This window comes from Choloepus didactylus, chromosome 18 (genome assembly GCF_015220235.1).
Source record: "Choloepus didactylus isolate mChoDid1 chromosome 18, mChoDid1.pri, whole genome shotgun sequence".
NCBI lineage: Eukaryota > Metazoa > Chordata > Mammalia > Pilosa > Megalonychidae > Choloepus > Choloepus didactylus.
This window is the reverse complement of record NC_051324.1, coordinates 37,625,465-37,651,753: the sequence shown is the minus strand read 5'-3', so window position 1 is coordinate 37,651,753 and position 26,289 is coordinate 37,625,465. Positions and strand designations below refer to the sequence as shown.

Below are 26,289 nucleotides of genomic sequence, written 5' to 3'. Positions count from 1 at the left end.
GACCTACTATGTCTAAGGCACTGTCCTATCCCTTATATAGCTTTGAACTAAAGACACAAAAATCCCTGCTTTCACAGAGCTCATATTCTACTGAGGGGAAACAGACACCTACAAAAATAAAACGTTACAGTATGTCATGTAATATTTTTAGGAAGAAAAACAAAGCAGTGACGGGGAGTTTGAGTCCTGGAGGGAAAATGAGTCATTTAGAATAGCAAGATCATTAAGCGGTATATGTAACAATTGGGGGTGCCATGTGGGAGTATAAAAGCAGCCGATATCTGGGGTATCAGAGGTTCAAGCTGTGGAACTATCAAGTGGAAAGGCAGGCGGGAAGATGTCTGGCCTAACTGAAGGACAGCAGGGGGCCAGAGTACCTGGGGTGAAGTGAGGGGGTGAAGGGGGAAAGGTAAAGGTACCGGGTCAGATCAGGAAGAGCCTAACAGTTCACTATAAAGACTTTGGCTTTTACTCTGGTATCAATTCTCAAAAGAACAATGAATGCAGGTCAGAACATTAGCTCACAGGGCTTTTTGAGACATAAAGCTGGCAAACCGCTTCACCTTAGGCTTTTGACTGACTGATCGCATTGAGCAACATAGATCCAAATAGAGGATATTGCAGCCATCGACAATACTGTAGCTGTTTCAGGATTTCCATTTTAGAATTGATCTCTGAGAAATTCACATCCTCGGATACCTCAAATATTGGATTACTCTTCCATCTCCTACAAAACAGATTGGTCCACCTCTGTGCAACTTTGTTCTTAGATAATTTAATTTCTTTCTCTCTCCGATATGTTTCCCTTTCTGTAAAATGTAGTAAATATCCCCTGTCCTTACCTAGCTTGCATGTATTTGTGAATCATTTTAAGCTTCTTGGAAGAAAATTACTGTATACATTAAATGCAACATCATTATCATATTCATCTCTAACCATACCCCACCATCAATTCTGGTTCCTGACAGGACATTGCTCACTTTTAGTTTTTTCTCTACTGCACTTAGCAATTTGAAGAGAATAAAAGAAAAAAAAACACACAAAAAAATGTTCTAATAAACTCTTTCCAGTAACAAAATACAAAGGCATTTTTATTAAAAACAACCAACCAAACAAAACCATGAACCTAGGAATACTTTTAATATTATCTAAAAAATAAATCATGGTTAGTTCTTGAAAAAGAAAATCACTACATATACACACACTTAATTACAAAAACCAAGGCAATGTTTATCCCCAGAACCAGCTAAATGAACATTAAATAGCTTGAAAAGAGCACTACCAGGGGCACAGTTCATTACTTCCAATTAACCTCAGAGATTTATGAATTCGAATTTAGAAAACTGTTGCTGGATTTTCATATGAACTATCAAATATATAAATCTATCTGATTGATGCTTATAAAAAACACCTAATTAACTTGAAAAATTATCATTAAAAATATTCTATAGCTTCCTTCTCTCCTCTGGGTTCCAAGTTTCCAACAACAAAGCCAAGCCAAGAGGGCTCTGAGTTGGGACTGGATGAGGCAAGCACCTAAGAAGATCTGTGCACACAGCCGAATTCTATCTGATGGTATATTTCTGACCATATTCCAAAGTCAATTGTAAATTAATTGGATTTTCTACACCTCCATTAACATAAATTACTGTAGAGCTGACTGTACCTTGAATTTTAACTCTGTACTTCTTTTAAACTTGGCCTTAAAGCAAAATTACAAAATCTACTTTGAAATCTCTGCTTCCAAGGAACTTTAAATGGAGCAATGTTGGCAAAGTGTATTCTATTTCAAAGTTTATTATGTCAGGTTCCTATATTAAATAACTTAGCATAAACTGTTTTAAAATGAACAGAAAGATAATGAAAGATGTTAACTAAAAGTGAGATACTGAGTAAATAAACATTCTGATTTATAAATATCTGTGTAAATGAAATATGAAATGAGAGAAACAGAATAAATACAGAGATTATTATAAGTTAGCAGGATATTGTGTATTATGAATCAACCTGAGAAAATGGTACACACCACTTTCATTGCTTTCTGTTTTGGAAATAAACTAATCATTTATACAAAGCTTACATTGGTGTTTGTTCATCTATGGCATTCTTGGACAAATAGAATTTTAGAGGTGGAAAATCATGGGCTCTGGGGTTCAAGTTCCAGCTATGCCACCTACTAGCTACATGACATTGGCAGATATTAACTCTTGAAGCCTCAGTTTCCTTATCTGTAAAATGTGAAAAAAATACTGTGCTTCTCTCAGAGATATGAGGTTTCGATGAATTAATACATGTCTAAAGTGCATAAAACAAGTTTGGTAGGTATTACATTTCAAGCCTTCAATTTTACAGACAGGGAATCTAAACAAAAAAGCTGAACTATTTTGCCCCAAATTATGCAACCACTTAGTGGCAAAGTCAGAACCAAAAGTCAAGTCCTTTGAATCACAGTTTTAGTCACTTTGTCAATTATACTTTGTTATATAACATTGCCTCTCTGGTTTGGGCAGTTAAAGTTTTCTCTTCCCCACCCCATTATCCCCAAATACTTAATTTCAGGCCCTGACTACAGATAAAGTAAAAATGCAAAGATGGGATAACTACATGTTGACTAATAGGTAAAATTAAGGAGAAGGCAGAGACATTATGCAAAGGGGAATTTGTTCAGGAGGTGTTCAATGTTACTGGCCAAATGCTAAATTACCACCACTCCCATTATAGGTCTGAAGCCTTAGGGCAGTACATTCTAATCTTGATCATAAGTTTATCCTAGAGTCTAAGAAAATCCAGGACAACCAGTGGAGCAGGATGAGTGTGATAGTTAAAGAATTGGTGACCTGTCTTGTGCTACACTAAGATCCTCTGGCTCTTTTTCTCTGAGAGGCAAAAAGATTAATTTTGAGTTGTCTCTCTAAGCAACATTTACAAATAAGGATCAAGGATTGAGAAAGAAAATATGACTTTAATCATTTTTAGAAGTATCAGCAATAATAATACTAGAAATAGAAAAAAAATTGGTAAGTGGTAAACAAACTGGAAATTAGGCAGTGTAAATTCCAGCACATTTTCCATCTACCCTGGTATAAAGCAGGAGAAGAAGAATATACTCAAAATATAAATAAAAGTAGTAACAAGTTATAATCACTATCATTGAGTCCTCAGTCTCTGGCAAATAATTATGAGATCCGGGAATTTACTTTAACATGGTTTTCTGATGGCTAGGAACTACCCATGAGAAGAGCAGTGAAAGGATCTTCTAAATGTATAAACTAAGTAGAAGACAGAAAAAAAAAGGTATGAGGAAATCAGAGAAAAGGGAGAGACAATAATTTTGGCAAATGTAAGGAAAACCTAAGAATTAGACACTTTAAAGGCAGTGGCAAACCTGCTAAAAGGGATCTGAAATGATACAGTAACGCCAACAAACAGCTCTTAGGCAAAATGGGAAGGAAAGCAATATAATTTGGTCAGGGCTAAGATGGGAGTTTTGACATGGAAAAGAAGAGAAATGTAAAAGCAACATTTCCTTTTCTATTTTGACTTTCTTCTAGTATGAAAAAAGAATATTACATTTTAAAACCTTGAATATACCTTGTAAAACACATATTACTGTTGGCAAAGACAAACCTAAGCACAAAAAGTGAGGGATAAGAATCAGGATAAAAATTCTTCAAGGCCTAGCCTGCAATGCCCTTGTATAGCCATCAGATGAGGTTGAGACAAGCAAAGTTATTGTAGAGACAATTCTATGGTCTATTTTATTATTAAACAAATTGGGTCCACATTGTCAAGGGATGTCTCCCTTTGTCTAAGGAAATTTAAAATTGTAATACCAATGAAAACTCAGTTAATTTGGTCCCTATTAAATTGTACACACCTGAATTAATTGAGCAAAACATAAAGGACTGTCTGATTTTCTGAAACTCTGGGAATTCCAGAACCCACAACAAGGTTATTTTTTAAAAAAATCACTGTCCCCATACCTTTACATTTCCCAATGCATAGCATCCCCAATTCTACAAAATCCTGGCAGCATCTCTGGAGACAACCAATCTTAACAGACAGCTAGAATAATTCATAGATAGATGGATATATAGAGTTTTCCAAAATTCCTCAAAGCCAACAGAGAAGACTGCCTTTAGAACTGTGACACCAGGGTACAGCTCTACACCAAGTAAACCAAAGCACAGCAAAGCACAACTCTAGGAGATATAAACAGAACTTCAGTTTAATGGGAGGCTTGGTTAACCACAGTTGAGTAAATCTGAGTGGCAGTGTAATCTGATAAGGAACAAATAGCACGGATTCTAGAAGTGTAAAACCATGTGCCCCTAACACAGTAGAGTTCTTTGAAAGAGTTAATCAAATAGTGGGTAAAGAAAAACAGATGCATATTCATTCAAAAGGTTGATTATTTTTAAGTATCTTATAAAAGGCTATTAAGAAAATTTAGTTAACTGTTGTGGATTAAAAACGGATTAATAGACAAAAAGCCAGGGCCAATACTGAAAATCTCCAGAGATTAATACTAGAATAATGTACAAATTTATTCATGACCCAAAAGATGCCTATGTGAACAGAAAAGGTGAAGAAAGACTGAAAATCGCCCATGATGCTAAACTACCTACTGTAAAGCCTGAAAGACCTTGCTAAATAATTACATATTATGAAATTCCTTCTTGACAAAATAAGGAAAGCATACTTAAAGTATACTGATAGTCTCAAAGTTAATAGTTAAAAAAATACAAGGATTAGCAAGTTTTATTGGGTAAGAAAAGTTAGAATAAGAGAAGATATGATAAAGACTGATAAAATAGTGAATGGTGAAGAGAATGCCAGCTGGTGCCTCTAATTTCTTTCTCCTTCATGCAAACACAGAAACTTTATATACAACTTCATGATTATAGAAGACAACAATTTTTAAATAAAAGAGGAAATCATTTTATGCAGCATATAATTAACCCACTGAACATGCTGCCAAAGAATATTATTAAGGCAAAAAGTTTAGTATGACTCCCAAAGAGCTCAGAGATATCAAAATATGGCTCTATAGTAAAATTACTTAGGATAGAAATTGAAAGGGAGCTCATAGCCTATGCTTTAGGGAAGGTCAGGAAGGAAAGTTTCCTTTATAATTTCCTTATTTGAAATAATTTATGAATTTCAATTTTTAAGTATTCTTAATTCCAACCTAGAATCCAAATTAAAAGATACTCATAAAAAAATCTTACACCATTTTTTTAGATATACTCTTTTTTCTCATTTATTTTTCTAAAGAGTAGAGCATTCCATTTCCCTCAATTCTTCTTTCACTTCATCTATCCCAGCTTCAAAATGTTACATAAAAAGTGATTATGAAGACCCACTAAACCATGTATTTAAAAAATCCTTGTTTGGAAAGGAGAGTTCTACAATTTGTTTCATTATTCCCACCTTCTTTCTCTAAGCAGACAATACTCTAAATTCACTCAATACTCTAGTTCTGTTCATATTCTAAAATAAAAATCTGAGTTTGAATGCTAAGATAAAAAATATTTAACATTTTAACCTGTGTCCAAGAGCTACAAGGAGTGTCCTTTTATAAAATGAATTTTAATCAATAAGCAACATAATTTTATGGAGTAAGAAACGAGAATGCCACCTTAAAAAAGGTCAGCCCTCTAGGCTCTGTCTTCACCATGGGGAATGAGCAATTGGTCTACGAAATGTTATGTCCCCAATCAGTTCATAAAGTCAACACATAAAGAGTAGGCTATGAATGAGTTATAGGTAAAATTCGCAGCCTGAAAGGCTAAGAAAATGTGTCTGAAAAACTCTATGGGTCAATAAAAAAAGAGAAGCTAAATTTAAAATTTTTGAAAGTAATAAAATTGTGTGTGGATGAGACAAAAGTGATCAGTTGGCAGGTTTACACCTTGTGTCCATTTTGTAATCCAGTCCTCTCCATTTTGGATTTAGCAATAGGATGCCACACATGTTGTAAGCTTTGACTGAATTTTAAAAGTGACAAAGTGAACAAATATGCTCCAAAGGCATTCCAGAACTTTAGGGTGCTGTTCACCATTAAAATCAACTCCCTTTTTGCTCACTTCAAATTTAAACAGGATGGAAAGTACAATCCTCAGGTCAAAAAAATGCAAGCTCACATTTTAGCTATCAAAAAAAATGTATTACTTGCAAAGAAAGACCTTAATGTATGTACCTAGAAAGGCAATGTAATCCCAGAGTTAGAAATAAGGAGATGATCTTCTAAAATATAGGATTTGTATATTTCTCCTTGAGTATAAAATAAGAATTTGCTTTAGAATGCCAATAAGGCAATATTGTCAAAAGGTGGAACAAACAGGAAGCTAAACAGCTGAAGTCATAGTATGGTATGTGGTTTGAGAGACAAAAGAAGAAAGCCGTATTTCAAACAGACGGAAAGTGAAATGGAATAAAGTTACCCTTACCTGCATTAATTTTCCTTCTGCTGGAGTTATTTCAGCAACACCAGCAAACACACCTTCCAAAGTGAGATTCAGTTTTCCCGTGGGGTCCATTTTCAAGGGGATCACTCTGATAATAGCTTTCTGCTCTGCTGATCTTTCAGACTCCACTGTTGCTGCCAGTACCAGTCCTGTGCGTCCAAAGCCTGCCTGCAGGGTAGCCATCAGCAGCCAGGGCCAGAGGGCAGCCAGCTGCAGCTGGTGGCCACCACTCATGCTACCAGCTGCAGCGATGCACTTCGGCCATGCATACTGCTTCCAGTAGCTAGTATCAAATGCAGGTTCCCAGATCCAGACAAATGGAGGAAAAGAGAATTTATGCTTCAGTTTCAGAAAGCCAAGTCGTGTTTTTGACCTTTCCTTTCTTTAAAGTATATTCCCAAGAGCAGGTGGCATACTTATTGGGGCAGAGAAGGGTGTTTTCAGCCCACTTCTGCTGCAGGTAGGCCATTTTCTCCCATCTTCACTCTGATTAGTAAAGATCTCACCACTTCTCTTTGGAATTTCCAACTTTGCTTGAGGCTGAATCTCACATTGTGAATTTTAATTATACCAAGTCACTTGGTGTTGGTCTTCCATATGCATCAAGTTGCTGAAGCACTGAACCCAATGTTCATGAACAAAACAAGGCAAAGAAAACTGCTAAGGCCATGCATCCAAATTGGAAGTGAAAAATCTCAGCTCAGAAAATGTAGAGGTGGCCGTTTCTGAGCCACAAACTTTGCCAATGGTAAATGACTAAAGATCTCAAGAATTTGTTTTAATGGGGGGAAGAAAGGGAACATTAATAAACAAAATTTCAGGCCACACCTTGAGGGTTGTCCAAAGATGCTATAACAGGTATTCAGAAAAACATTTCCACATTAAACTATATTTCAGTACAGCCAAAGTTCTAAGCCCACTGACTTTATAAACTTTTCATAAACTTGGACATAAACTATTTTTTGTGTTCTACCAAAATCTGGCTATGAATTAGGTGTCTAATTTATATATCTTCACATTTTACACGATAATCCTAAGCATTACAACTTTTTCCAGCTTTATTAATTAGAAGAACATTTGAAAAGGTTAGCTCCGCAATTATTTTTTCCAGTTAAAATTCATATCTCTATCTCCATTTCCCTTTCTCTCTTAACGGAGTCCAGCTTTTATACCGCTCGAGAATGCCAAAACTTTGATTTCCCATGAGATGCTTTTAGAAACTACTTTAATTTCCAGATCTTATAATCTGTAATTTTCTAGGTTTATAAGAAAGACAAAAGATTATTCCTAACACGTTTTCAAATTTCTTGAGGGGGTAGGGAATAACAGATAGGGGGAGTGATTAATCACAGGCTCTGAGTCAAACACCCTGAAAAAGTAAAAATAAGCCCAAGTAGAGTAGATCTGGGCTATTTTTAGGCACATTCGGGTATTTGTATTAAGATTTTAAAATGTGCACTCCTAAGTAAATATAAATGCACTTCCTCCACAAAGCCCAGCAGATTCAGAGATCAGGTTAAAAAATCTTACAAAGTCTCCAGAATAAGAGCTGAAAAGCCAAGCAATTGAACATGAACCTGTTATATATAGATCCTTTTCTTTTGCTGAGGCAGAGAAAAAAAGAAAAAGAATTTCAAAAGAAATCTGCAAACCTGTTGTGCTGTCCGGCCCACAGGAATCCACGGGGGTGAAACAAATTCAATTATGCTTTTATAGATCCTGCTCAAAAAAAATTTAACTGCTTAACCAAGTACAGCTCATTCTTCCACCTTCTTACTCTGCAACCAAACCAAGTGCCCCACACTGCAGGTAGGTGCCGAGAAATTCCACAGCCTGAAAAAATAATCCATGCAGGTCAAAGGCAGAAATTTATTCCAGGATGAGAGCTAGTGTCCCCAAGAACTCTAAAAACATTTATAGAGGATCCAAAATCATTTCTGAAATCTCCTCTAACAAAAGTTCTTTTTCTCCCCGAACAACATATAAAATGATCAAATCCTGAAAGAGAAAAGAAGCAAAGTAGCAAACACATCAGCAACAATTCACTACCAGGAACACAGAAAATCCCAGAGGGAGAAGGCAATATCTCTGAATCATGGATGGACTTGGAAAGTTCAGAAGGATTCAAGTGCTTCCCTTCAAGAAAGACATTTCTGGATGAACTCCCTAGAGGAGGAAGCCTGTGGTTTGTAATTGGTGTTCTAGCGCTGACTCCCTCCCCTGGGACTGCAATCACGCTCTCTACCTGCTGACACAAAGTGTGGGTGGAGCAGCTGGACGCAACCACCCTCCACCCCGCCCCTCCTCCTGGCTGGCTAGGGCATAGGGTTGGGTGAGCACGCACTTAGCCAGACACATTCATTCACTTTCTCTGCTCTCTCAGCAACTCTACTCCCTCTACTGAGCCACAGCCAAACTGCATCCAATTCAATTTTCAATACTTTTCTCTAGGTAAGCAAGCTACCACATGTAAATCAGGGTCACTGAAACAGACATCTAAGCAGATTCTGTACCCAGTAGAGCACAGGTGGGTATGAGGAAATAAAGAGGCAGAAAATGAAAGCAAACCCAGAAAAAAGAAGAATTGGCATACCAGGTTTTATAAAAATAAGCTCAAAGGGATTTCTACTCTTTCCAGGTTTTAATGTCTGTAAGTGGCGCAAAGCCAGAACAGTGATCCTGTGCTCAGTACTTACTGATTTATTGCTCTCTTATATCAGCTACTTGAGAAGGACTCTGTCCATTTTACGCATAGCTTTTCTTCAGCTCTTACTAATTTAAGTTCATTAGCTCTTTTCTAAACTGTGCTTATATGGAGCTTTCAGATCAGATTGATGTCAGAGGTTTGGAATCCAACTTTAATTTTCTTCTCACATCTTTGAGAAATGAAATAATACCATGGATCAGACCTCAACGTAAGACTGCAAATAAGTCTATGTCATGAATCCAGGCAAAGGGTAAAATATGCTTAATGAGAAGAACATAGGTAAAAAGAGATCTAATTTTCAGCTAATTACCATGCTCATGAACTATAACCCTTCTAGTTTCCTTGTCATTAGAAATAGTGCAAAAGTTTCAAATATATGTTTCTAAAGTTTGAATTTTTAAGTTTACCAAATTATATTCGACTGTGGCTGGAATAAACTGCTGCCAATAATCTTTCAAAATTGTACAAATGAGCTTCTGTTTGATCATCTGTAAAATGTGGATAATAATAACTGCATTGTCAGTTTGTTGAAAAGATTAAATGCCTATGAAAGCAAAAAGTAAGTGTGACCTATTTACCTTGCACATTTTTTTTCCTATAGAAGGCTTATGGTGATAATTTCAGAATTTTAGACCCAATAACCAGCCTAGAGCAGAAAGAGATTTTCTAAAGTAAATTCTTAATTTAGCACTTTCTCCCTTGGTTGTACCTTAAAAACATACTGCAAGTATAAATTGTTTTGTAGCTCCTTTCCTAAAGTTATAGAAACTGCTCTAATTCTTCCAGAGAGAATTTCTGAAAATTTGTTATGGTTTTACATTTTATTTGATATATGCCACATAACAGTATAGCATAAATTAAGCAAAATATACATTATTCTATTACTGACATATGCAATAAATAGCTTTAAACTAAACAAAAAGTTTTCATAACCTACAAACGGGCTCTGCCTCACCTATTTCTGCTTGAAACCTGCAAAGGAATTTAGTGACCCAATATACATACTTAAATTGAAAAGACAAAAACAGTCACAGATGTGGTTATCCTTTTTTGAGGAAACTCCAAGGACTGGGAATGATGATGAGATAGAATGAACCTGGGGACCTTGAGAGTTGGGATCAAACAAAACAGCTCTATGAAGTTTAGTTCTCTGAAACACTGTTTATTTAGGTCACCAGAATTGACTAGCAAGGTAAATTATTCTCTGTCTTCAAAGTTTTGGAGTTATCCTTCAGGGGCTGATAAACTGAACTTCAAGACATCCATAGAGATGACATAAAGATACCATCACTATGGTAATGAAATGCCCATCTCACTGACATCTATTACCTAATATTACACATAAGACACATTATCCTTCAGGATCAACTTTCATATCTGGATTGACTAAAGTTACTGAAGACCATTCATCCTTTTCAAAAAAACTAGGTTTTTGTAAAACATGTCTGGGAATTACCCTTATCCTTAATGGCATAGTAAAGATTCAATCTCTGCTCAAGTACAAACGAAAAAACAGAAGCCACTATACATTTCTTAAAAAGTCAGATTCTTTGAAAAACAGAGTATATTCTCTTTGGAACTTTACCATTATGATTAACGGTCATAATGACTGAGTTTTCTATTGATCACCAATCAAATAGTAAAAATAAGCAAGACAAGTCTAGTTGGAACACTCACTTTATTGTTGATTGATTGAAATTCATTGGTGCTTAAGGTGCTGAAATACTGGTGTGCTAGTCAGGAACCTTGTTAGAATGTGTCAGACTCTATTGGCTAATTCACGCAAAGATTTTATTTTATCTTTTGCCGTTTTGCCCAAGTCAGTGATGATAGCTTCAGCTGATAGGTACCAGACATGTGAGTATAGCAGGAGATCCAGCTCCTCGGTCTGTTGTATTCTTATATAAAAAAGTTTGGAAAGCTGATTAAGGCATTTCACTAACTAAGCCTTAAAACCACTGAAATTAAATCTATGCCAAGGTTCCTGCTTGACACATGTTCCTCAAAAGATATTATCTCTTTCAACAAATACAAGGTTAAGAAAGGCACATTTAAGGGAAGGAGCATCACCTACACAGTATATCAGCTTTTCAACATGACAGAGAAAAAGCATTCTTTCATTTGGAAATTGGGTCTCCTTTTAACATACTCTGCCAAAAGATACAGTTTGGCCGAAAGATGTAGGCATCTTGGTAATTTGTTCATCTTTTAAACCATGTTAACAAAGATGAAAAAAACGCCCATTACATGGACATCAACTAGTCTAATAAGATGGACCAGACAGGTTGTTTTTCAGAACCCACTCTCGTAAGTAAACTGAGTCACTGTAGACCTTTTCCAAAAATCTAGATCTCTGTTAACACTTCTAGGGCTTGACATCATTGGGAAGGCACAATGCAATTTAAGAAATAAATTAAGTCTCACCAACAATGGCTAGAATAGTACTTATATCATGTCACTAAGAGCCTTTTTTTTTAAGTTAGTTTATACTCCTAGGAATTTCCTTTTGTTTCTACAGTTGCTTACTAGGAAAACTGAGGCAGGTCCAATAAGAAAGTTTTAGTCAATTTAAAAGACTTTAAATCAGAAATTATTTTATGCTGTCATTGAATGAGCAAGTGACGGATCAACCAAAGAAACTGGACATCCAAGAATCCAAGATACCTCTCCTAGTGAGCTGAACTTAAAAACCAGTCCCACAATCCTACCACTCAAATTAAGAATCCTATAGAGGGGATAAAATAAAAATGTTATAGTCTATCCCACTCTCCAAAATTCTCTCAGAAGCTTAAACCAGACATAAACTATTAAAAAGATCAATGGCATGGCTTCTGCTAAATGACTACCAATGCGTTTTCTCCAAATTTTGTACACAATATTTTATATAGATGAGGATTTATACTTACTGAATGTAGAAATCTAAAATAAGAAAACACTGTGTTAAATCCCTTAATGTTTTTGTTCACACATTGCACATTTTTCCTTCAAAATAAAAATATTACACATGCATCCTTTATCCTTCTATATGGCAATATTAATAAAAATAAAAAGCTATTAAAACCTTTAAATCTACCAGCATTTATAAATACAGTTATATTAAACAAATTAAATACTTTTCTTTAGAAGACATTTAAATAAGTGATATATTAACAAAACCCTTTTTACCATTTCTGATAATGTATCATTAAAATTAAAGATGAGAAAATAGAAGAATGCTCCCATTAATATAAAAGAATCAGAGGCTGTTAAGTGTGATGGATGGTCCAAGTCCGGATGCCTTGCTCTTGAAACAGAATGCTGAGTTAGGAAGTAAGAACATTTCCTGGTTAATCACTTGGAAAATTAGCTCTTTCCCAGAGTTCTTCCCTGGAATCCCTGACCCATTTAGACCTGCGATCTTGGTGACCTCACATACCTTTTCTTCTCACACAATCTTCTTAATTTAAAAGGTCCACACTGTGACTTGAAACAGATAGTCTGAGCTCCCCACTGGAGTTGTGCTGACTAGTTTCAGAGTTGCAAGAGGACAAATCAGCATATACACGCAAATTGTTCTCCAGTACCATAGATGCAGCAGTTTTTAGATGTTTCTTTACTATAACAGAAGGCCAGGACTTTTTATTTGAAAAGGATCTGGGCAGCAAAAAACATGGCTGCTAGATGTTTAGTAGTTTGTCAAGATAAATAATCTGAACCGAACAGCTGTAGTAAATCCCAAATTCCCAATTCTCAATTAACAAAATTCTCAATTAACAAAACAAATAATACTTTTTTTTCATTAACACAACTGAAAAAATCCCAACAGTGTGTCATGTGCAAGGCTAGTCTGCCTCCAGCTACAGCTAGTGCACAATGTCACAATTGTCATCCGCTCCTCACTCTTTTAATTCTTCCTCCTTTGGAAAGTGCTCCTGCTTGCAGGCCACATCCACCAGCAGATGAAGATCTAGAAAGCAAGGAGAACTGTTTACTCACTCTTAGTCTCCCAGATGTAGCATTCTACAGAAAAGTCTTCAGACAAGAAGAAAAACTTGTTTATGATTCAGCTGTAGAATTGTCTCTAAAATAATATTGTCCCACCTGACTCTCAACTTCAGGACAGCTCTGTAACTCTAAAGCACACAGATGGAACCCAGTTGCTAACCCAAAGGGACTAACCGTTTAAAATTTATCTCTTTTTAGTGGTGTGACCAAGCCTCTTTTCATTTCAATTGCCTTTTTATAAATGATAAAGAGAAAGGAAAAATGTCAAAGGGACCAAAGTGAAATACACACTCACAAATGAAAATTCATTTCCTCCATGGTAAAAAATACATGAGTGGGTTGTAGGAATATGAAAAGGTGATACCTCCAGAAAAATAATGTTATTATAAATAATCACTACTTTTCCAAAGTTAATTGCCTCCATAAAACTTCCACTTATTGACTAATACAGCTGAACTCTTATGAAAACACCTATCTGAATTGTCTGTTAAAAAAAAACAAAAGGAAGCATAACCTTCACAGAGGTCAAGAGATAAAGAGTGGTTCATTAAGAACAGAAAGACATAAAAAAGTGAACTCTCAGTTCAAGTACTAGTTCTTTAATACAATAAAAGGCTAAGACCATGTATAGAAGTGGAACTAAATGGCCTGGACAGGAGAGCATTCAATAAAATGGAATTCTATCACCACGTTTGAGAAAATCTAGATAGTGTCTGGAATAGTACCTAATTCTTGTCATATTTCATAAAAGGTAGATCAGTCACCAGGGGAAAGTGTTCACTTATATGGATAAATTACAACCTATTCATAAGGAGCAAGTAGTTTATCCAGAAGAGCATCTTGCAGGTGGAAGAACAGACCATCAATGTATCACTTAAACTGGCTTCTTTAAAGTCTAAATAATAACAATGACAATAATGATAATGACATCATATTTACATAGCATCTGTTTTTTCAGGTAGGTAAAATGCATTATTATAAGCACATCTAATTAATCCTGAGAGTAAGTAGATAACTTAGAAGAAGCTCTAAGCTATATGGCTTAAAAGTAAGGCCTGTGGTTTCCAAAACTTGCTGCATATATTGATGCCTAGGGTTCCGACCCCCAGACATTCTGACTTAATTGGTATGGAGTGCAACCGGAGCATCAGGATTTTTAAAAGATGGCCAAAAGATATAGAAGGAATAACGCCTAATTACAATCTTTCTCTAAACTCTTCAGCTCCACATCAGAGCAAGAAAGACAGGTCATATGGTAATAGAAAATACTAAAATTTGTGGACTGTGAATAGACCCATTTATAACAGAACTCTGAAAACAGAGTGGGGATTCTTAATAATGACAAAGGTAAAGACTATTAAAGCAATTACAAATCTTATATGGAAATAGGCTGAAGAATAGCAGCGACAAACTCTCTTAACCTTAATGTTTGACCTTTAAAATAACATTCGGCACTCAGTTACTAATAATTAGTAACAAAACAGAATGATTTTATTAAAATGGGTTTCCTTCATTATCAAAACTGCCAACCAGAGGGTTAGAAAGCGCTGAGACCAATGTAAATACAAAAAGACACAGACTAATCTGTTGCTACTAGAGGTTTATATGACTTCAATCTGAAGGGAAACTTGCATACTCATCAGAAAAGATAAGTATTTTGGAATCACAGCACTGAGTTGCTTTGAGAGATAAAAGGCTATGAGGGACAAGAACATTGCATCTACTTGTTTGGGAATGTTAATTTCTGCTGAGAGTAACCTCTAGGGCTTTGGGGCTATTACCTTAATGAAATCTCATCCATAATCCAATAGCTACAAAATGAACAGTCTTTTCTTTAGAAATGAATTGAACTTTGCTCTTAAACATCAAGTTTCCCTTAATTGTAAAACTAAACATCCCATTAGAACATAACATAGTGTAGCTTCCACAATGCAATTTAAAAAACAACAAAAAAACTCAAAATGACAGCAAGAATAACCCTCTTCTACCAAACACACAAACTGTATTTCATATGATCTGGAAAAACACCAAAATCTTAGCAGTGATTACATTTTAGCAAAACAGAGGATTGGAGGAAGGGGAAGGGGGTTTTCCAATACTACTTAAAAATCTTCTGCAGAAGAAAAACAAAGAAGGATAAGGAATAGAGATTGAAGGAGGGCAGGACATGGGGAATTAGGGAGCGATTTCAGATAGCATGGTCAGGAAGGTTTCTATGATGAACTGGCATTTGAGCAGAGCACTGAATGAAATGAAGGAGCAAGCCATGCAATGCGGTCGCAGTTGAATTGTCTGGGGGGGGGGTGCGGCTGGTTGCTGAACTCTCGGCTTTTGGCGTTGTTTGGAGGGTACCGGCGGTGGGGGCTCTTTTCCGGAGGCGAGGGCGAGGCGGGGGACTGGGTCCGGTCCCCGGCGGAGGTGTGCAAGGTGTGGAGGGTGGCGAGAAGGAACAGGCAGGACACGGTTCTTTGAGGGTGAAGAAGCCAAGAGCGTTTATTAGGGGTGAGCACAGGTTATATAGGCTGGCATAGAGGGCGGGGGTTGTTACAAGTCAATGCTGAGGGGATAAAGGCTAGGATTGGTTCTGAGAGGGTGCGGAGGTTAGGATTGGTTCTAAGAGAGCACGGAGGTTGTTTGAAAAGGGGCGGGAGTTGCTCTGGCAATGGTGTCTGGCAACAATGTATGCGCACTGGTGGTGATGGGAGTTGCACTGGCAACGGGGAGTGTCCGGGCAAGATAAGGGGGTGGGGAAAAGGCGGTTCCCTCCGGCAAGCCTCCCCTAACGGTGGTATTTTGGGTGAGGAAATGGGGCCTGCCTCCGGCCTCACTTTCCCAGGCCTGGGGGGCAGTGGAGGGCGCTGTCGCCCGTGCCCACCACCCTCCCCAGGGGCTGATCAGGTCCCCCAGCCCAGGCCCGCCAAGTCAAAGCACGTAATCAGTGTCCCGCATTTCCCCCTTCTTTTCAAATTAAAGGAAGAAGCTTACCGGAGAGGTTCGCTAAGGGATGAGGGAAGGGGAAGGTTGGGGAGGGGAAAAAGGGTTGACGGTGGCTCAGCGAGGCTGGAGCTCAGCGTTGGTGTGGCGCCTGGGCGCTTGACAGGGGCCTTGCTGCTAGCGGGATGGGTGAAGGTGGGAGGTTTAAAGTTGAAGGTTTAGAGAAGCTGGAGCTCGAGGTTGGTATGAGGTTTAGGCAATTGAGAAGGGCCTCGCGGTCGGCGGGTTGACCGGTGGCGGTGAGGTTGCGGAGGGTTGGTTGTCATCTCGGAGTAGGGAGCGTTAGAGGTGGCGAGTCGCTGGTACTGGATTTGCACGAACGAGGAAAAAATAGCATCTGTTTGTTTCCTTACAAGTTGAACAATTCTACGGATAATACAGGGTTTTAAAGTGAGAGCTAGAATGATTATTAGTAAGGGGCCGAGGAGAGGGAGGAGGTAAGGGAGGAGGGGGGTAAAGATATGGGACCAATAACTGGTGGCTTTACGGTTTTTTTTGCGTTGTTCTAGTCTCTTTTGGACCTTTTTTAGGCTGTCTTCGGCGAGACCTGTGGAATTGGCATAAACACAACACTCTTTTCTTAGGGCGGCGCAGAGGCCTTCTTTTTTGAGGAGGAGAAGGTCGAGACTTCGGCGGTTTTGGAGCACTACCTCAGAGAGGGAATTGACAGAATTTTTAAGATGGGAAATAGCGTTTTGTAGGTGACGAATGTCCTCGTTAACAGCCGCCCGGAGGTGAGTTAGGGCGGAGCTTTGACTGGCTAATGCAGCGATTCCGGTGTTAGCGCCTGCAAGACTTAGGAGGGAGGCAATTGTGAGGGCGGTGATGGGCTCTCGCTTTTGTAGAAGGGCAGGATTTGCAGTTCTTTCCAGGCGGAGGAAGAAGTTTTCTTCGCTGTGGTATAAGACCCTAGGGATGAGGACAATTAGGAGGCAAGTTTTATTAGTTGTCTTGAGGGTTTGTACATTAAGGCAGGGGGTAAGTTCTGTAGAGGAGCAGAGCCATTGGGAGGAGTTGTGGGGAATAAGAAACTTGGCAGAGTTGCTGGGAGAGGAGTAGTTGGCACAAGCTGTGAGGCTGGGAGAGTTACTCGAGCGAGGGCAGATGCCCTTTTCTGTAAAGGAGACTGAATGAAAGGTTAGGGGGACGGCAGAGGTATTTTAATTGCATTTTGAGGGGCTGTCCTCTGTGTTTTCTGAAAAGGAGAGGTTGGAGGCAATTGGCTCATACAGGGGGGAAGAAGTGGAGAGGCAAAGCCAACAAGAGGAGGTAAGATTGGGGCTGGAGAAATTTACCGAGGTGAAGGCTGCTTGGATAAGGCCGAGGAGGGGAGAGGAGTAACGAGAGGGGGGTAAGAAAGGTTGGGGTGATGGGGTTGGCGATGCGTTGTTTGCAGCTGAGGTGTGGCTGGTTGGAGCTGAGGTGCGGCTGGAGGGCTGTGGAAAAAGGGGGTTCACTCGGACTGGGGTCCAGGCCCAGGTGTACTGTTGTCATCTGGTGCACCAGGTTGCGGAGACGACGGCGTTCTCGTCTCGTTAGACGCGTGGTTGCTGGTGGCAGGCCGGATTGCCCTTTCTGGGATTTAGATTGGTTGTGCTGCATCATCTGGGAAAACACAAGCAAACCCACGCCCCTGGGCGAGGAGTGGGGAGGGACCCTTCCAGGCATTATTTTCTGGGTTCTTCTAGTAAACCATTGGGGCTTGGGTGGGCCTATACGAGGGCCCCCAATGTTTATGTAGGGGCGAAAGCCCATCCTTATTGAATGTGAGTAGATTAAGGTGAATAAGGGCTGCTATGATAAGGTCCCCTGGAGTTGCCTGGGGGAGCATTGCCCTTTCTTTTTCAATTTGTGTTTTTAAGCGGCGATGGACGGCTTTCACAATGGCTTGACCCTGAGGATTATAGGGGATGCCGAAATGATGGGTGATGTTATATAACTGAAGGAAGGCTGCAAAGGAGGCACTGCGATAGGCAGGCTTATTGTCTGTTTTTAGGTTTCAGGGAACTCCCATGAAGAGAATTCCTTGTCTTAGGGCCTTGATACAGTGTTTGGCCGTTTCCCCGGCAAGGGGGACTGCATAACACATGGCTGAGAAGGTGTCAATTATTACATGCACATATTTGAGACGTTTAAAGGACAGAACGTGAGTTATGTTCATTTGTCATTTAGAATTGGGTTTTAGGCCTTGTGGGTTGACTTCCTGAGGTTGCAGGGGGCCAAGCGGCGCAAAGGGTGCACAAGTGGCACAATTGCGGACAAGATGTTTATAGGTATTTAGGGGGAGGCCACATAGATGATGTAATGATGTAGTCGAAAAGTGAAACCTGGAATGCAATAACTTGGCCTGATTAACAGCATTCCCCGGAGGGGCTGCCGTGTGGGTTAGCATAGCTTGGGTAGTCTGAGCTGAGACCGCTTGGTCTACTATATGATTGCCATTAGCCAGGGGCCCCGGAAGGCCTGAATGACTACGAATGTGGCTAATGAACCAAGGATCCTGTCGATGCTTCAGGATGCTTCTGAGGTTAGAAAGTGCTTTATTAATGGCCGAGTTTCCGGGGAAAAAGGTGGAAAACGCGAGGACTTGGCAGACCTGATACGTGTAGAGGCTGTTAGTGAAAATGTTTACTGGGTGGTTGCAGTGGGCGTTTAGCGCGTATGACACTGCCAGAATTTCCCCCACTTGGACTGAATGAAGGTTGACATAACTGAATAGGCGGGGATCCGGATGGTCCTGCGAATAAGAGAGGAAGGCGAAACGGGTTTTGGAGGCGTTAGTGAAGACGGTGGTGGCACCCGGGATGGGTGCAGAGGAGGGGAAAGGATGGAAGGGGCTGCGGAAGGGAAGCTTGGCGAGCCCCTGTAACAGTCGATGGCTAGGATAATGGCAGTTGAATTCCTCCTGAAATTTTTCTAAGAGGATTTGCATGTCTGGGTTATTACGTATAAGCAGGCGGGTTTGGCCTGCGTTTAGGGGCCAAACAATTTTTTCCGGCGGTTCTCCAAATACATGAACAGCTAGAGTGACTAGATCTGAAGCTAGGCTGATTTAGAGCCGTACTGCGGGGCAAATTTTTTTAAGTTGGCTTTTAGCAGGGTGCACTCAAAGTAGAGGGCCTGGCACGGGAGTGGGGGTAGGGGCAGCGCTGTTTTAAGGGTTGCCTTGAGGTGTAGAAGGCAGCGCGCCCCACGTTGGGCGCCAGTTGCGGTCGCAGTTGAATTGTCTGGGGGGGGGTGCGGCCGGTTGCTGAACTCTCGGCTCTTGGCGTTGTTTGGAGGGTACCGGCGGTGGGGGCTCTTTTCCGGAGGCGAGGGCGAGGCGGGGGACTGGGTCCGGTCCCCGGCGGAGGTGTGCAAGGTGTGGAGGGTGGCGAGAAGGAACAGGCAGGACACGGTTCTTTGAGGGTGAAGAAGCCAAGAGCGTTTATTAGGGGTGAGCACAGGTTATATAGGCTGGCATAGAGGGCGGGGGTTGTTACAAGTCAATGCTGAGGGGATAAAGGCTAGGATTGGTTCTGAGAGGGTGCGGAGGTTAGGATTGGTTCTAAGAGAGCACGGAGGTTGTTTGAAAAGGGGCGGGAGTTGCTCTGGCAATGGTGTCTGGCAACAATGTATGCGCACTGGTGGTGATGGGAGTTGCACTGGCAACGGGGAGTGTCCGGGCAAGATAAGGGGGTGGGGAAAAGGCGGTTCCCTCCGGCAAGCCTCCCCTAACGGTGGTATTTTGGGTGAGGAAATGGGGCCTGCCTCCGGCCTCACTTTCCCAGGCCTGGGGGGCTGCGGAGGGCGCTGTCGCCCGTGCCCACCACCCTCCCCAGGGGCTGATCAGGTCCCCCAGCCCAGGCCCGCCAAGTCAAAGCACGTAATCAGTGTCCCGCAATGCAAATATCTGAGTGAAGAACATTTCAGGCAGATAGAATAGCAAGTGTGAAGGCAGGAATAAGCTTGTGTTCCAAAAATAATGAAGAGGCTATTGTGGCTGAAATAGATGAAGGAGATGGAGGGTGGTAGGATGAAGTCCAAACAGTTGCCAGGGACCAAATCATTCAGCATTTTGTAGACCATAGAACGGATTTTTAGATTTTATTCTAAATGTAATGGAAAACCATTGGAGAAATTTAAACAGGGAAATAATGTTATAAAAGGTCACTTACTGCTGTGTAGAGAAACTCCATGAATTGTATTTCTGCTTACATTCTAATTACAAAAGCTAACTTTTTAGCAAAGAGGTTCTAGCTTAATCATAAGTCATTTCCCCTTGACTCTAATAAAATGAAAATATGATTAAGTGTCACAATAATGCCAACATTTCACAACTCTTATGTTTCATACCAGGAAGCCAAGGTCAATTAAGACTCATCTATCAATACTACTGACCAAAGCATAAGGCTTTACTTAGACAAAAACAACAGGAAGAGTTAATAAAGATAATTAATTGTGCTAATTATTTTATCAGTTACACGTATAACCATAATATGTTGTGAAAGAGAGGAAATTATTATTTTAACAGCAGGCAGCAGAGTTCCTCTTAGGCAGGTGATTGTCTTTGTCGAGGAATAAACCTCGCTAAGTTGCTTTGGGAGGGGAAGATGAAGTCTCAAGGACATCGGGAAATAAAAGGATACCTAACCTTCTCTGCCTTAGTAAAACACAGAAATTCAGGGCCTCAGGAAAGAGCAGAAGAAAAAGAGACCACAGAAGTGAAAGTATGGTACTATACAGAACAAGGAAAGAAGAGAACATGGCAGGAGGCCTATTGACTAGTGACAAGAAAGGATGAGAAAGCAGTAAAGTGACTGAAGGACTTTTAAAGAGAGAGATGACCAACATTCCATTTAAAATTAATTTCCATACTTTAAATGCAAATCTTTTATAACTTCCCAAATCTTCAGAAAAGTATGCTACATGCACAAATGTCTAGTGAAAATTGGGGGCAGGGGGCAGAATAAAAGAAAAAGGGGTAAGTTCTGCATCTGGCTTGGTATGGAACAGACAGAAGACAACACCTCTGAGAGGTAAAATATGGATGAATCTGAAATTAAGCAGAAGCAGGAACTCAAAAATAAAAGCCATTGTGAACCTCGGAAATTCCCCAAAATCTTGGAAAGACATTTTTGATGTGGGATAAGGTTAGCTTGATTGATTCATATCTAAACCTCAAAAGTCAGGTTAATAGCTGGGATATAAATATTTTAAAAATACATTCTGTAAATTGCTCTTATTATTTTGAGGCCTTTATATTCACATTAAATGGATACTTTAAAATATTTAAGCTACTTCTAGTTTTCTTTTGGATTTTTTTTCAATTTTAAAATGTAGGAAAATACAAAAAGAGGATGACAATTCCCCCATAATCACACACACACACACACACACACACACACACACACACACAAATTAAGAAGTAAAAAATACCCCCGATCCCTCCAATTCTACCTTCCCAGAGGTAACCAACTATTACATGAATCAGTTTTATCCTATTCTTCCAGATGTTTTTCTACAATTACACAGCATATACTTCTCTGTCTTTTTCTTTCTAAAAAGGGAGGTGTGCTAGACATATTGTGCTGCAACTTGCTTCATTCACTTATTATGGACCCTTATCATCTTTCTATTTCAGAAAGTATCAAGTTACTTTGATTTCTTAAATGGTTGCATAGTATTTGATTGCATGAATATATCACAGTTTATCTAGATCCCTATTATTAGGAATGTATGCTTTTTCCAAATTTTTGCTATTATAATTAGTTCTGTAGTGAACCAATTTCTAAGTGTCTTCAGAAATAAGCCTATTTGTATAGGGGGATTCCTAGAAGTGGAATTGCTGAGTGAAGGGCATGGGCATTTTAGTTACTTATAAATAATGCCAAATTGTTCTCCAAAAGGCTATAACAACATACATTCCAGTTACCGTGTATAAGAGGTTCCTTTTTTCCCACACCTTTCTCAAACCTGTATATTATCAACAATTTAAGTTTTGCCAATCAGAATGGCAAAGAAACTTCTGATTGATTTACTTTGCATTTGATTACGAGAAGGGTTGAACATATTTTACCTGTAATTCAATATTTGTGTTTCTTCTTCTGAACTGCACATTCATATCATTTGATTTCTTTTTATTTGGGTTGTCTTTTTCTTACTGATTTGGAAGAGCTTTTTATGTATTATGAATAAAATGCTTTACATGCTGTGTTTTAAATATTTTCCCTTAGTCCATGTGACAGGGACTCCTAATATTCTTTGTTTATATATAGACAAATGGCACCCAGCTAAAGACAACATTTTCCGGTTCCCTTTAACCACATAACAACTGAGGGCTAGCAGAGAGAAGTGAAGCTGCCGCATCAGTTCTGGACAGCTTACACTCAGACTGTAAAAAAGGGAAAAAATAAACTATCTTGTTTAAGCTACTGTTTATTGTTTTGTTTTGTTACAATAGCCTAACCTATACCCTAGTATAGAATTTTAGGTACTGATATAACTCAAACTAAAATTTGTGGTGTTGGCTTAACAATCTAACAGCAGGCGATTAGGACAGATAAAGCAGGTTAGAATGCTAGTGATCTCTGTTATCCATGTGAAAACATTTGGTGGAATTGTTGCCTATAATACCCTGGAAGGCAGACCACATGCTACATGAGCAGGTAACCATAGGGGAAAAGGTTGACAAAATTCACAATGTGTTGGCTGTTTCTTGACAGGTTCAGCAAAAACCTTGAGAAGAGATGAACTCAGGCGGGAAGGAGATGAAACAGATAACGAAATATAGCTCTAAGAGTTTTCTCTGCCTGTGGATGTCAACCTAAATTGAGTAGAGTTCAGTAATTTGTGGGATATGCACCCAACTGCTTCAACATCCCAACTTGAAGCAGTAGAAAGAAGTGCCTCTAAAGAGGGCCCCTGAGACACATTTTGAGGACAAGTAGTTGGAAGCTGACGCTTGTCCTGGAGAACACCATTTTGGGGTGCAGCCTGAGAGCAGGCAGGCACCAGCCACATGCCTTCCCAGATAACAGAGGTTTTCCGATGCCAGTGGTCTTTCTCCAGTGGAGATGCCCCATTGTTGATGCCTTACCTTGGACACTTTATGGCCTTAAGACTGTAACTTTGTAACTAAATAAACCCCCTTTATAAAAGCCAAAAAAAAAAAGAGGGCCCCAAGCTTTTCTCAAGCACCTCTTTTAAGAATCTCTGATAGACAATGAGAGGGAGCTCTATAACAAAAATCACTCTTTCAGATGCTCTCAATACAGAAGCCATTAGGTTGAGGGTAGGGGATGGGCAAGGCATAAACAGTAAATCAAATACCAGACTTTTTAGGCTTAAAAACTATCTAAATGAGGTCTTTAGCTTTGGCAACTCACATTTGGAATGACCAAACCAGAAGTCTACCAAGTTTTTTAAGAAAAGAATTGAATTGCCAGAGAAATAACAAGCCTGGCCTGCTAAGGTGTGTGATTTTTCAGACCCTGAAGTAATCCCTAGGCCCCTTAGATCCACTCTTGCAGGAAGTGGGCAACAAAAACTATATAGCACCAAAGAAATGCATACTCTCCAAGGCCCACTTCAGATAAAGTTAAGAAGAGTAATGGACAAGGAAGAACCTTCCAAAGGGGGAAAGCCAAGAAAAATACTCCTTGAGAGTAACAGCAAGCTTTCACAAATATGCTAACTAAGGAACTTATCCTACTACCAGGGCAGAAAGTCTTTGTAGTTTCTATCCAGCAGGATTTGATATAAGCTATGAATCAGTGACTTCTGCATGTTTCCTAGTTTTCTCTTTACTGAATGAAAGTTTGAAGCATCCTATTCCTATCCTAAAACTCTAAACTGGGTATGTGCAAGCAAGGGGGAAAAGGGCGGATAGCTTGTATTTTATTTTATAAGTCATCAAAAGAGGAGTCAGCTAAAAGAACAGGATTTCATATTACTTAGAGATCCTGGACTTTAAGTAGGATGCAGTAGTTGGGGATTGTCTTTGGAATTGTTTCCCTTGAAGAGAATGTGAGCATGCCTATGTATAAGAAGGGCATGCTCTGATATTTGGGTAGACAAAACAGTGGATTGTGACAGAGGCTGTCTCCCAAAAGCCATTCACCTCTTTTTCCATGGTGGTAGAATTATTAGCTGGGTACACGGTCATCCAGCTAAAGATTACTTTTCCCTGCCTATTCTGCAACTATGTGTGACTATAAAAGGGCCAAAGGGATATGAGCGTATGTGATTCATAGAACTTCAGGAGGTGCTTTTTTTTTTTTTAATTTAATAAATTTTATTTTGAAATAAATTCAATCTTACAGGAACAGTTGCAAAAACAGTACAAACTCCATACATAGAACTCCATCATACCCCGACCCCCCTCCCCTGATACCCCGATCCACCACCTTTAACATCCTGTCACACCACCATTTCTTTCTTTCCCTCCCACTCTCCCTCCCTCCCTATCATCCATCATCTATTGCTCTGTCCTCTGAACATATGAGAGCAAGCTGCACATATCTCTGAACAATCTAATTCACATATACATTTCCCATGGACAAGAACATTCTTTTATGCAATCTCATTAAGCACAGCTAAGAAGTTCAAGAAATTCAACATTGATATAAAGCTTACATTCTGTATTTCCTTTTTTTTTTATCTTGTGTCCCATCTGTGTCCCTTTGAGCCCAGGAGCCTCTCTTGAAAGGAAAAGAATCTTCTTCTGTTCTCCCCAAAATAAGTTCAATGACTTGAAATGCCACCTTTATTATATAGTAAAATCCTATATATATACTTGGATCTGCTTTATTGATCTAGTTCTTTTTCTCGTACCAGCAGCACACTATTTTGTTTATAGTAACTTTACTCAATACTTTTAATATGTGGTAGAGCAAGCCTTCTCCTCCATTCTTCTCTTTTTAAAAAACCTGTTCATTCTTATTTATTCTTCCATATAAACTTTAAAATCAACTTGTTAATTTAAAACATAGTTGGAAAAAATAGTTGACTTTGGAATTGGGATTGAAATTCACAAAATGTATGCAAATATGTTAACAGTTGATACCTTCATGATATTAAGTTCCTATCAAAGAACATAGTGTCTCCATATATAAAGATCTTGTTTTTTGTGTTTTAATAAAGTTTTACTGTTTTCTTCACATGAATCTCGTATCATGTTTGTAAATTTTTTTCTTAGGTATTTTACTGTTTTGTTACTATTGAAATGGAATCTTTTTTTCCATTTAATTTTTAACTTATCACTGATAAACAGAATTTATGAAAATTTTGGTATATTTACCTTGTATCTAGCACCTTTCTGAACTGGATTAATTCTAACAGCTTTTGGAATGATATTCTTAGATAGTGTAGATACACAATCATATTATATGAAAATAATGATGATGTCTCTTTTTTAATATTTAGTATGCCTGTTTGTTAATAGAATATCCTTCAGAATGGCACTGAATAAAAGCATTCTATATTTGATGTAAATATCTTTAGGTATTTCACATTTAATATGATGCCTATTATGGAATTCTGATAACTACTTTTTATAATGCTTAGGAAGTTTATTTCCATTCCTGATTCACTTTATTTTTATTGGGATTGGCCCCTAAAACTTGTCAAATGATTTTCAGAGTATATAATGACATAGTCATGGTTTTTCTTCTTCAATTTATTAATATATTGATATATTTTCATATAGTGATTTATCCTTGAAATCCTACATTAATCCTACTTAGTCATGGTGGATTAATCTTTTAATATACTTCCTGGTTTGATTTAATATTGTTTTGTTTAGGAATTACACATCTGTATTCATATGTGACAAATTTGATAATAGTATAAAATTCAGTACTAAAATTATGCTAGCTTCATAAAATGTAATGGAAAGCTTTTATCTTTATAAAAATACTGGAATAGTTTAAATAAATCATCTACTCCTTCAATATTAGATAGATTTAGCTTATGTAACCATCTGCAATTGACGATTTTTTAATCAAAAAATTTTTTACAACTTTGAGGAATAAAATAGAAGCACAATAAACTGCACACAAAGTACACAATCTCATCAGTTTTGACATATGTATATACCTGTGAAACCACTGCTACAATCAAGATAATAAACATTTCCATCACCGCTAAAAGTTT

General features: G+C 38.7%; 2 protein-coding genes across 2 annotated transcripts in view; both read right to left on the bottom strand.

The window, feature by feature from the left end:
• RNF43 (ring finger protein 43) overlaps positions 1-8,679 on the bottom strand; it is a 54,834-nt gene extending 46,155 nt beyond the window's left edge. The window contains exon 1 of the mRNA XM_037809874.1: positions 6,453-8,679. Coding sequence (XP_037665802.1) covers positions 6,453-6,704 — 252 coding nt within the window. The 5' untranslated portion in view covers positions 6,705-8,679. The remainder of the gene's footprint in view (positions 1-6,452) is intronic.
• A 3,659-nt stretch (positions 8,680-12,338) lies between these two features.
• Positions 12,339-26,289, bottom strand: part of HSF5 (heat shock transcription factor 5) — a 65,884-nt gene continuing 51,933 nt past the window's right edge. Inside the window, exon 6 of the mRNA XM_037810259.1 lies at positions 12,339-13,123. Coding sequence (XP_037666187.1) covers positions 13,053-13,123 — 71 coding nt within the window. The 3' untranslated portion in view covers positions 12,339-13,052. The remainder of the gene's footprint in view (positions 13,124-26,289) is intronic.